The sequence below is a fragment of the Cervus elaphus genome, chromosome 2 (genome assembly GCF_910594005.1).
Source record: "Cervus elaphus chromosome 2, mCerEla1.1, whole genome shotgun sequence".
NCBI classification, from domain to species: domain Eukaryota; kingdom Metazoa; phylum Chordata; class Mammalia; order Artiodactyla; family Cervidae; genus Cervus; species Cervus elaphus.
The window spans coordinates 28,356,315-28,369,545 of NC_057816.1; the positions used below are offsets into that span (position 1 = coordinate 28,356,315).

At 39.4% G+C, this 13,231-nt stretch overlaps 1 protein-coding gene across 1 annotated transcript; it reads right to left on the bottom strand.

The window, feature by feature from the left end:
* Positions 1–136: 136 nt before the first annotated feature.
* Positions 137–11,306, bottom strand: CCDC179 (coiled-coil domain containing 179). The gene is made up of 4 exons (XM_043921042.1): positions 11,192–11,306; positions 10,550–10,594; positions 7,250–7,354; positions 137–266 (listed from the first exon to the last, which is right to left on the bottom strand). The coding sequence occupies exons 1-4, from the start codon at positions 11,234–11,236 to the stop codon at positions 258–260; spliced, it is 204 nt and encodes a 67-aa protein (XP_043776977.1). The 5' UTR covers positions 11,237–11,306; the 3' UTR covers positions 137–257.
* Positions 11,307–13,231: the final 1,925 nt, after the last annotated feature.

Below are 13,231 nucleotides of genomic sequence, written 5' to 3' on the forward strand. Positions count from 1 at the left end.
GCATGAATACATCACTTACAAAGGCATATGCATGTTATTATTTGTTGAAAAGAAGCAATCTCAAATTACCAGAGAAAGTGGTAGTAAGATATCGTATTTAATAAAAAGTAGCTTAGGTGTTAAATGATTGTACTGTGTTTATTTTGCTGAACTGAAGAGCACTGTCTTTACTTTTTCGAATGACATCAAATCACAAAATGCCACTTGAGGTTAGAAATCTGTGGTCTGCCATGATTTCTTCTACACAGACTCCAACTTTATGTCCACTAGAAGAGATTAAAATACACAAAGAAAAATAAATTCAATCAAAAGGTACAAAGCAAAGATTTATACAAACTATAAATTCTCTGGGAAAAGTCTCAGAAGTCTTTCTTACAGAAAAATAATTGCATAAAGAATTAGAAATAATATTCTAAATTAAAACAGTCAGATAGAAGCCAGATATGAGTTATGATAATAGCAAACTATTATCAAATAAATCACATGCTATGTGTACTGTGCTAGGTCGTGTCAGTCATGCCTGACTCTTTTTGACCCCATGAACTGTAGCCCACCACATTCCTCTATCCATGGGATTCTCCAGGCAAAAACACTGGAGTGGGTTGCCATGCCCTCCTCCAGAGGATCTTCCTGACCCAGGGATTGAACCTGCATCTCTTACATCTCCTGCATTGGCAGGCAGGTTCTTTATCACTAGTGACACCTGGGAAGCCCCAAATAAATCATATCTGGGGATATATATGATATAAACATTTTTTTCTATGAGTCAAGCAACAAATGCTACAAATAGAAAAAAACTGTAGAAACCAAAAATAACAATTTAGAGAGAGGGTAGAGGAATTTCTGAATATAATGGATGTGACACAGCTGTTAAACAAGGATTTTTCTTTCCAAGTTTTATGGTCTGTGATCGACTGAAAAAGTATACTAATTTACCTGTTGAGTGTTCTAAGTCTTGAAATGTCCCAAAATGAAGTGAATGAGAGTGACAAAAAAGTGAAAATGGAAAGCTTATGCATATCATTATCAGCAAGAATTTAATCTTAATACTTCAGGATAATTTTAATATGTATAAATATGATAATTAATGATATAATTAGAAAAGTTTTGTTACAGAGATAAACAGACAAAAATTTTTTTCAAACATTTCCCAACTGGGTGCTCTAGTGTCATCATGCATCTTCTGTTCTACTGGGCATAATCCATGTTTAAGTAAAGTGCTTATATGTATGGACTCAGGCCTTGATTTTCATCTCAAATCATTTAAGTTGTACAAACACTGTTGATATACTTTTTTCTGAGGCCAAAGATTAATTTAAGTAGAAAGAAAAAGAGAAGATGATATTAGTAGGGGTGCTGCTTATAACACAACAATTTGCAAAAGATAAAGGAGAAGAAAAAGTGAAAGAAGATATGCTCAGTTGGTAAAGAATCCACTTGCAATGCAGGAGACCTGGGTTTGATCCCTGGGTTAAGATTCCCTGGAGAAGGGAAAGGCTACCCACTCCAGTATTCTGGCCTGGAGAATTCCATGGACAGTCCATGGTGTTGCAAACAGCTGGACATGACTGAGTGACTTTCACTTTTCAAAGCAGTATTATTCTGTGCAGTCTGGTTTTGGTGCTAGTTTTACATTCATTACAAGCCATTACATTCATTACAATTTTGCAACAAGATCAGTAGAGAAATTGAAAATAAAGCATTTATGTTCATTTATAAAAATTTGACATTGCTATAGCATTTTGATTGTATGTTACAAAGTGATCAGTCCACAGTGGTTTGGAAATAAAACTAAACAAAATTTTAGTGTATACTTTGGAACATTGTGCCCCCTCATGTTCTTTTTGTGGAAGAAAGAAACTTTGATAATGGCCTACTGCCGCCAAAAGAAAATAACTGCATGTTCTGAACATAATTTCAGAAATTTTGTATTGAGGACAATGAATACTAAGTGTCAGATTGAACTCAGGCTTTTCACGGATCACGCATTTTATTTTTTACATTTGTGTTTGTGAGAGATATCAGTTGTCTCTGGAAGCTCAAATGGCTGGTAGGATAATTGATAAAGAACATTCTGCAGACATTTCTATAAGACACATCTGGCAGCTCAAGAAAGAAAAGGGGGTTTTTTAACAGAAAGCCATAATGGTTTGGAATTGAGGACAAGTCACAAAAAGAGCAAACCAATGGCGTGAGACATCTGCACTGGAAAAGGGATGGAAAGGTTAACCAAACTAACTGTGTGAAAATGAATCAAGAATTAAAGGGCTCAGAAGTCATGCCCTGTGGCAAGGTGGTCTCAGGAATCATTGCTCCCTTCTCTCCGACATCATTAAACTTTGCTATGGAATAACTGTGCAGATGTGAAGAGATGACTCCCTGGAAAAGGCCTTGATGCTCGGAAAGGCTGATGGCAAAGAAGATGAGGGAGGCAGAGGATGAGATGGTTAGATAGCCATCACTGACTCAATGGACATGAATCTGAGCAAACTCCGGAGACAGTGAAGGACAGGGAGGCCTGGCATACTGCAGTCCATGCGGTCTCAGAGAGACACGACTGAGCTACTGAATAACAATAAAGGTATGTTGTGCAAGCACATTTTAATGCATATCAGAGAGATCATGACCATGGAGGTGGGATTACAAACACAGATGTAGCAGCAGGAGAGGGGCTATGTAGATATTTAAGACAGTGGGATAACTCTGTAAAGTTGCATATCCTGGGATCCTCTGTGGCAAAACATAAACTCTCATGACTATGCAAATACAAAGGAAAGCAAAGCTAAGGAAGGGGCTGAATTTATATTCATAATATGCGTTTACTCGAGAAACTGGGAAGAGGATGAGTTACAGGAGGACCAGCCTGAAAAGGAAAGGAAGGTATTTTCTTTCACACTATTTGTGCTCAGTTGGTCTGACTCTGCGACCTTGTGGACTGTAGCCAAGCCATCTGTCTATGAATTTCTCAGGCAAGAATGCTGGAGTGGGTTGCTATTTTCTTCTCCAGAGGATCTTCCCGACCCAGGGATGGAACCTGCATCTCCTTCATTGGCAGGAGATTGTTTACCACTGGGCCACCTGAAAAGTCCTGTTTCCCACTAATAGAACCTCAATTCTCTAGAGCAGCAAGGAAGCAACTTCAATTTTTTTTTAACCACTTTAGACTTTCTTGCAGCTAAGGGTGGCCAGTTTTTATCAAAGAAAAATAAGTGGGAGTTTCCAGTCTGACATGTACAGAGGTTGGAAATCGTCACTCACACTCTCACAACCAGAAAAATGCTGAACATACTGAAAATCAACAACTTTTCTTAGATCCATCTGAGAACTGAGGTCCCAGGGTGAACTGCTCTGCTGACAAATGAAAAGGCAAACAATGCTTCTGGAACCACGCTGGGAAGAACACTTAAACTTTAACGAACAAGTTGCTGAGGCTCAGTATGGATTAGCTTGAAAGTTAAAAAACTCAGGTTGGTGGGGAGTCTTAGGGAAGCCCTCTTAGGGAAGGCTTCATATTTCATTGAGTGAATACCAGAACTTTAGTTGGATATTTTCCATACCTTATGTAGAAGGGTCTGGATTGGGGCATTTCCCCAGGTCAACTAGAGTCTAATAAAAGGTAAATTGGTTAGATCCTGATAAACCAGTTCCCTTGAGTATGCCCTGTTAGGAGAACAGAGAGCCCTAAGTATTTCAAAATGGTAGTTTCCCCCTCCCACTCTGGAAGCAAAGAGATTTTTCCCTGATCTTCTATTATGTGATCATATCACTAGATGCAGAATGAGCATTTGACAAAATTCAACACCCCTTTATGATTAAAAAAAAAAAAAAACTCAGTAAAGTAGGAATAGAGAGGGATTGTCTCAAACTTAAGAAAGAACATCTATAAAACACTTGCAGCTAATCTCATATTTATTGAGTAACTAGATGCTTTCCAGCTAAGATCAGGAACGCTGATAAAAAAAAAATGATCAAAGATGACCTAAATAAATCTAATAAACAATACTCATTTATAAAAAGACTCAATATTATTAAGATGTCAGTTCTTTCCAAAGTGATCTACAGATCTAGCATAATACAATCAAAATTACAGCAAGTTACTTTGTGGATTTTGATAAACTGATTCTAAGTTTTATATGAATAAACAAAAAGACCAAGGATTACTGACACAACACGGAAGGAGAACAAAGTTAGAAGTCTGACACTTACGTTACTGATATTACTAATCTAACTCCAGGATTTACTATAAAGTTATAGTAATCAAGACAGTGTGGAATTGGCAAAAGAACAGATAAATACTCTATTTAATGGAACAGAAGAGATATCCCAGAAATAGACCCACACAGATACAAATAGTCAACAGAACTTTGACAAAGGAGCAAAGGTAATACAATATAGATAGGATAGCTTGATCAGGAAATGGTGCCGTAAAAATCAGAAGAGCCACATGCAAAAAAAAAAAAAAAAAGTCTAGACACTTAGCTTATACCTTTCATTGAAAGGAACTCAAAATGTACCATAGACCTAATGTAAAGTATAAAATTATAAAAATTCTAGAAAATAACACAGAAGAAACTCTATAAGACCTTGGATTTCACAATGAGTTTTTAGATACACTAAAAGCATGATCCATGAAAGAAATAACTGATAAGTTTCATTAAAATTAAAAACTTTGGCTCTGGGAAAATACTATTAGAAAAAAATGAAAAGATGAAGGCACAAAGGACAGATTGGGAGAAAATATTTGCAAAATACATATGAAAAGCTGGCATCCAAAATACACAAATGGCTCAAAACTCAACTATAAAAAATAAACAATTAAAAAGTGGGCAAAAGATCTGAATAGACACCTTATCAAAGAAGTTATACAGTTGGCAGATAAACATATAAAATGATTGTCAATATGCTTAGTCACTGAGTCTTTTCAGCCCCATGGACTGTAGCCCACCAGGCTCCTCTGTCCATGTGGATTCTCCAGGCAAGGATACTGGAGTGGTTTGCCATGCCCTCCTCCAAGGGATCTTCCTAACTCAGGGGTTGAATCCAGGTCTCCCACATTGCAGGTGGATTCTGAGCCACCAAGGAATTGCAAATTAAAATAATGAAATATCACTACACAACTATCTCCATGGCTAAAATCTGTAGACACTGATAACATCAAGTGTTGGCAATGGTAAGGAGCAACAGAGAACTGTCATTCATCGCTAGTGGGAATGCAAAATAATACAGTTACTTTGGAAGACAGCTTTGCCAGGCTTTTGTTTTTGTTTTTTTCTCAAAGCTAAACACAGTTTTACCATATGATCCAGCAATTGTGCTTCTAGGTATTTCCCCAAATGAATTGAAAGCTTATATGTAAAAAAAAAAAAAAATTTGCCCATGAATGTTTAGAGCAACTTTATTGATGATTGCTAAAACTGCAAGTGACCACGATGTTTTTCAATAGGTGAATGGATCCATGCAATGGGTAAAAAGAAATGACTTATCAAGTCATGAAAAGATATGAAGGAAACTTAAGTGTCTATTACTAAGTAAAAGAAACTAGCACGAAAGATTACATACTCTATGATTCCAACCATATGACATTCTGGAAAAAGGCTAAACTATAGAGATAGCAAAAGATCAGTGATTGCCAGGGGCTTGAGACGGGTGAGGGAAGAGGGAAAGGATGAATGTATAGTGCACAGGAGATTTTTAGGGCAGTGAAAATCTCCTGTATGATAGTGTAATAGTGAATAAAAGACACGTGTGTGTGTGTGTGTGTGTATTTGTATGTGTGGAGTGTCTATCAGCTTTTTTGAAGTATAGTTGACATGCAATAAACCACACATATTTATTTGAGGTATATACTTTAAAACATTTTGACATGCATACACCCACAAAACTATCACCTCAACCAAGATTATATATATACAAATATAGAGGTTACTCTTCTGATCAACAAGAACTGATTCAACAGGTGTATACTTTTTCCTTTTGTCCTGTATCCTCTTCTTTTGGAATATGGTTGCAATCTCTACCTATTGTAGAAGTTTTTTTGAGACAATGAGAGTAAAAGTCATGTGAAAATGTGAACAATCAAAAAGACAGAAGGAGCCTGAAACTTCTTTGGTGGTTTTAAAAATCACCATATCAATCCTAGACTGACTAGATCAGGAGTTCTCCTTTGGAGGAAAAAGTACTATTTGTTTAAACCATGGCAGTTGAGTTTCTTTTAGAAGGAACTGAAGTTATAAATTTCTACCTAACAGTGGTATTCATTAGTGAGGCTTGTTTTCTTTGAAAAAGAAAACCAACAGAAAAAAAATCTTAATGATCAGAAATACAACCTATCTCAAATATTTCTACTATGAAATCTGATCCCAGAGATTGCCTGAATAAGGTCAGGGCTCACTACTAAGGCAAAAGAGGAACGGATGAGGAAATTTGGGGGTTTTCACCCTAAAAAATCTGCGTAAGACTGGAGGTAATAGTTTTCTTCAAATAACTAGAGGACTTTTCAGTGGAAGGAAAGTCATTGGATTTATGACTGGTTATTAGGCATACAATTGATACTACATGTAAAAAGCTCATGGAGGCAATATGTTACATGGAAGAACTTTCATTTTTTAAAAGATTTTTTAAAATGTGGACTATTTTAAAAGTCTTTCTTGAACTTGTTACACTATTGCTTCTACTGTTTATGTTCTGGCTTTTTGGCCATGAGGCGTGTGGGATCTCAGCTCCCTGACCAGGGATTGCACCTGCAGCCCCTGTGTTGGAAGGCTATTTCTTATCCACTGGACCATCAGGTAAGTCCCTGGAAGAACTTTCAAATGTATGTCAAAGGTATGCAAAAAGATAGAATAAGCTGTGATTGGTGTAGTGTTTTCTGATGTTACAAGTGCTCGAGCCTAGGCTGAAAAACTATTTGGCAGGAGATTTTGTGACTTATTCTGCAAATAATATAATTGAGAAGATTTAAGTGGATAACTTTGTGCAGTTAATAATACATGTAAAGGAATTCAGAACATCAAATTTTCAAGGATCATACTCTTTCCATTAGACCACATTATCTTCAAGAGACTACTACAAAGAAGACTTAAATAACAGTTAAGAATTTGATTAGAGGAGTTTTAAGGTAACTTCCCAGACTGTAGTTACCGATTTCTCAAAGGAAAGGGGAAAAATAGAATTTAGAGTGTTGCATAAATGAAAAATATGATGATGTGTTTTGCATTTAAGGATCTGTTAGTTTCAATGGAGCACTTACTAGGAGTCCTGGTTCTGGAACAGGCGCAGGCCTTGCAAACCGTTTATTAAATTTCCTCTTCTGTTTCCATAGGTTTCTCATATGCTCAATACGTTTAGCTGTGGTCTTTAGGAAAAAATTAAAAGGAAAGAAAACTTTTACAGTATTAACAACACAGCATGCCGACATTTTTGGTTTGTATCCACACAAAAAAAGATAAACACAATCAGTGGATATGGCTTACACAGCTACATAGAAATAGGGGGAAATTTTTTGCAAATGTGTGGTTTATAGATGAAGAAAACACTTCGGAGCTTCAGTAGAGTTTTCAAATGAAACTCTTTATTTTGATTTCCACTTCACTCACCCGGCACTATTAGACAGAAGGAAAGATATACCCATTTGAATGCAGAGTTCCAAAGAATAGTAAGAGATAAGAAAGCCTTCCTCAATGATCAATGCAAAGAAATAGAGGAAAACAATAGAATGGGAAAGACTAGCGATCTCTTCAAGAAAATTAGAGATACCAAGGGAATATTTCATGCAAAGATGGGCACTATAAAGGGCAGAAATGCTAGGAACCTAACAGAAGCAGAAGATATTAAGAAGAGGTGGCAAGCATACACAGAAGAACTATACAAAAAAAAATCTTCATGACCCAGATAACCACAATGGTGTGATCACTCACCTAGAACCAGACATGCTGGAATGTGATGTCAAGGTGGGCCTTAGGAAGCATCACTATGAACAAAGCTAGAGGAGGTGATGGAATTCCAGTTGAGCTATTTCAAATCCTGAAAGATGATGCTGTGAAAGTGCTGCACTCAATATGCCAGCAAATTTGGAAAACTCAGCAGTGGTCACAGGACTGGAAAAGGTCAGTTTTCATTCCAATTCCCCAAAAAAGGCAATGCCAAAGAATGCTCAAACTACCACACAATTGCACTCATCTCACATGCTAGCAAAGTAATGCTCAAAATTCTCCAAGCCAGGCTTCAACAGTACATGAACCGTGAACTTCCAGATGTTCCAGCTGGATTTAGAAAAGGCAGAGGAACCAGAGATCAAATTGCCAACATCCACTGGATCATCAAAAAAGCAAGAGAGTTCCAGAAACACATCTTCTGCTTTGTTGACTACAACAAAGCCTTTGACTGTGTGGATCACAACAAACTAGAAAATTCTGAAAGAGATGGAAATACCAGACTACCTGACCTGCCTCCATACAGAAGAAATCTGTATGCAGGTCAAGAAGCAGCAGTTAAAACTGGACATCAAACAACAGACTGGTTCTAAATTGGGAAAGGAGTATGTCAAGGCTGCATATTGTCACCTGGCTTATTTAACTTATATGCAGAGTATATCATGAGAAACGCTGGGTTGGATGAAGCACAAGCTGGAATAAAGGTTGCTGGGAGAAATATTTATAACCTCAGATATGCAGGTGATACCACTCTTATGGCAGAAATCGAAGAACTAAAGAGCCTCTTGATGAAAGTGAAAGATTAGAGTGAAAAGGTTGGCTTAAAACTCAACATTCAGAAAACTAAGATCATGGCATCTGGTCCCATCACTTCATGGTAAATAGATGGGGAAACAATGGAAACAATGTGATACTTTATTTTGGGGGGCTCCAAAATCACTGCAAATGGTGACTGCAGCCATGAAATTAAAAGATGCTTGCTTCTTGGAAGGAAAGCTATGATCAACCTAGACAGTGTATTAAAAAGCAGAGACATTACTTTGCCAACAAAATTCTGTCTAGTCAAAGCTATGGTTTTTCCAGTAGTCACGTATGGATGTGAGAGTTGGACTATAAAGAAAGCTGAGCACTGAAGAATTGATGCTTTTGAACTGTGGTGTGGGGGAAGACTCTTGAGAGTCCTTTGGACTGCAAGGAGATCAAACCAGTCAATCCTAAGGGAAATCAGTCCTGAATATTCATTGGCAGGACTGATGCTGAAGCTGAAACTCCAATACTTTGGCCAGCTGATGTGAAGAACTGACTAGAAAAGACCCCGATGCTGGAAAAGACTGAAGGCGGAGGAGAAGGGGCTGACAGAAGATGAGATAGCTGGATGGCATCACTGACTTGATGGACATGAGTTTGTGTAAGCTCCGGGCATTGGTGATGAACAGGGACGACTGGTGTGCTGCAGTCCATGGGGTTGCAAAGAGTTGGACACGACTGAGCGACTGAACTGAACTGAACTGAGACAGATCTAAGACTCATGGATATATGTGTTTACTTTTATTTTAAAGGTAATGTTCATTTTAAAACCCCAAATGGCTTTTCTTTATAGAAGTAAGAATACAAAATACATGTACATTCTTTAGTTCTCTTAAATGATGAATGTCACATAGAGTTTTATGTCCCCATTGCACGGCTGGCATCTATAAGTATCAGAGACCTAGGAGATGAAACTAGAATACTTGGAAGATAAGGTAACAGAGTATTAGGGTGGAAAAGACAGGAATAATAGGGAATTATTATTCCACTGCCAATGTGAAATTTGTACAGTTGCTTTGAAAGCAATATGGCATTATTTTTCATAACAATGGTAGGGTCCAATCCTTTTATTTTTGCCCAAATGATCAAGTGAAACCTTTGATTATGGGCAAAAAAAAAAAAAAAAAAAAGCATGTACTCTAAAGTTCACAGTAGCACTGGTCATCATAGGAAAATTTGGAAACAACCCAACATCCATTCACAGGAGAAAGGATTAATTAACTGTGATATGTGCCACAATGAAATATTAATAGCAGTGAAAACAAAGGAATTATAACTATATACCACACGATGGACAAATTTTAGAAAACAATGTTAAGAAGAAAGGATAAATCATACAATGAATTTTGTGTGATCCTATGCTTATGAAGTTCAAAACCAAGAAGACAATATACTTTTAGGAGCATTAAGGGAAAAGATTAGATTGATAAAAATAAAATTCGAGGTAGTGGCTACCTCTGGAGAGATGTAGGGCTCAGGTTGAGCACAGAAGCAGCCTCTAGATACCCATATGTTTTCTTAAATTGGAAGTATATTTTATAATTTCATATGCTATATATATGTGTGTGTATATATATGTATATCCTGTCCACATACAAAATGTTACATTAAAAAAAGGAGAAAAATAAACCATTTAGGTTATCCTAGTTAAGACTCATTCTGATACTAGTCACAAGATCCCAGAGTCTCAACAAAGATAACACAGAAGGGTCTAGCTAGTAAAATTTCTGTCCTATTAGGAATCAGCATACATAAATGAATGCAATAAAGTCACACTTTTGAAATAACCAGGATATTTATTTAAACATTACCTGCCTTTCAGTGACTTCTGCAGGATGTCGCCAGCTCGAGTTTTCCTACAAAACATGTAAGATTAAAAAATTTTTTTTTAAAAGGCATGAACAAACAAAAAATTCAGTTATTATAATAGGAAGCCTGTGCTACTGTTTTCTGTTTATGTAATAGATGCCTACCATCTCAACTCCAAGAGGCAGGATCAGAACAAGAACAGCAAAGTGAACACTGGGGTGGAAGATGAGATTGTATATGAGAAAAAGAAAAAAAAAAGAAATCTGTGAACCACACTACCGGGACTACTGAGATTTATTCTGGAAGGAGAGGGTGTACAAGAAAAACCAAACAAGCAAGTTTCAGTTGGTACTGAACACGGCCACCCTGGGTCAGTAAGTCATTCAACCAACAGGAGACAGCACGTGCTTGGCCCGGGCAGGCAGGAGGCGGGGCTTTTCCACCTCCCCGTAGGTCCTGCAGCCCAGGATCCAGTCGGGTCCTCCCACTACCACCCCACCTCCCCCAGGATTTCCCAACCCCAAACCACCGGTCGTCTTGCAAGGGCAAGCAGCGCGGGGGGCCAAGGCAGCCTCCGAGGAGGGGGCGGGCAGGCGCAGGGCCCCGGGCTGCAGACGCGGAGCCGAGGGCCTGGGAGGACTCACGGGGTTGACCTGGACAGGGTCGTCCCCCCTACAGCGCAGGCACATGCCGCAGAGCCTTGCAGCGCCGCAGCGCCCACCGCCGGCCCCCGTCCCGTCCTCAGACGGGCGCCCCCTGTGGCCCCCGCGAGCCCCGCCCTGTTCCATCACAATTCTCTTTATCCTGCCTGCGGGGGCCCGCCCTTTCCCTTAGCGGTCTTCCAATCGCTGTGCAAGGAAGCTGAAGTCTGTAGCCCACCCGAGATGGGCTAGCCTTCTGGTTCCCTTGCTCTGACATCCACGTAACACCCGCCGGTTTTCCATCTTTTCCAGATCTCAGCGCTCTCCTCTTGCCTCCAGGGAGTTCCCCTCCCTTCTTAACACATCTAGCTCACATTCCATGGTCCCTCGCTTCAGCCTCAGGGTTTCTCAGTTCCAGCACCTCATGATTCTTCTGTCACAGCTTCCCGTTGGATACATCCAAGTACTTGTCTTCTGGTCAGTAACCAGGCTGAAGGGAGAAATCTTGAAGATAGCTGCAATGCACCTTCACTATCTCTGACTTAAGCTGGGTCCTCACCGCTGCTTACCACTTCTTTTATGTTGCACCGCTCCTTTTGGGGGCTCTGCGGCGTTTCCTTCAAACTCTTTGCCCTCTATTAAAATCTCGGAACCCACCATCTCCAGGTCACTTTTAGAAGACGCAGACCAAGTCTTGCTTCGCACCCTGCTAATGGCTAACACTTCTGTAGAGGTTATGCTCAGTGCTATTAGATGAACTTTATGCGTATATAACTCATTAACTCTTTATAGCAACCCAACAGGGGGGATCTATGCTGATTATCCTCTTGGAAACAAGTCACTAGTATGTTAAATAACTTGCCCACGTAATTAGCAGCTTTGGTCGTGTCCAACTCTGTGTGACCCTATGGACTGTAGCCCGCCAGGCTCCTCTGTCCAAGGGATTCTCCAGGCAAAAATACTGGAGTGGGTTGCCATGCCCTCCCCAATATAACTTGAACTTGGCCAAGGTTATATAATTGGAGAGGGTGCTGGAATTTATATCCACGATCAGCCTCCAGAGCCTGTGCTCTAAATCCTGTGCTAGGCCATCAACTACTTTTAAAAGATTAGACTGCACCATAAAATCAATTCTGGACATGCAGAGATTACTTAGAACCTGGGGAGGACTGCTGATGGGGTCAGCTGCCATTGCCAGATGAAGACTCACCGCTTCGGTGACATGAGACCAAGGGGACAGGTCTGAGTCCCATCCTTCTGCCCTCCACCTGCTTCCCAGTCTCCGTCCAGTACCCACTATTGGTTGAACCTACAAGGATCCAGCTGAATAAATTTCCAGATCTTTTCTTTCTTTTTGTAAAATTTATTCTGTAATTGGGGGAAATTTCTTTACAATGCCATGTTGGTTTCTGCTGTGCAACGATGCAATCCAGCTGTCATTATACATACAGCCTCTCCATCTTGAGCCTCCCTCTCCCCTCCCCACCCCACCCCTCCGCTCTCTTATTTCTAAAAAGAAAAATAAATATGCGAAGTCCCAATCTTGGCTTTACAAAGTAGAATATGGAAGAGTGCGTTTAGAGCTGAAAGACAGCGGATCAGTAAGGGGAACAGCAATCATCATGCCCTAAAGCACTTTGCAGCCCTTCACCTCCCCACTATTCATATTGATCACCTGTATTACGCTACAGACAGCCAATGCTCTGCACCTCACTCAAATCTTAAGACATGATATTGTTGTTCAGTCGCTCAGTCGTGTCCGACTTTTTGCCACCCCTTGGACTGCAGCATGCCAGGCTTCGCTGTCCTTCACCATCTTCCGGAACTTTCTCAAACTCATGTCCATTGAGTCAGTGATACGACCAAGAGCAAAAGGGAAAAGAGTATTTATTAACTTTCTAAATCTGGACAGTATATTTGCATAAAAATTGCCTTTGCCAAAAATCTATGGAATTTAACTGTAAAATAAATTATGAACACACCTGAATACTAAATGTCAGCAGTCTTCCTACATGCTCATATTTGATTGGTATAGAGCTGCAA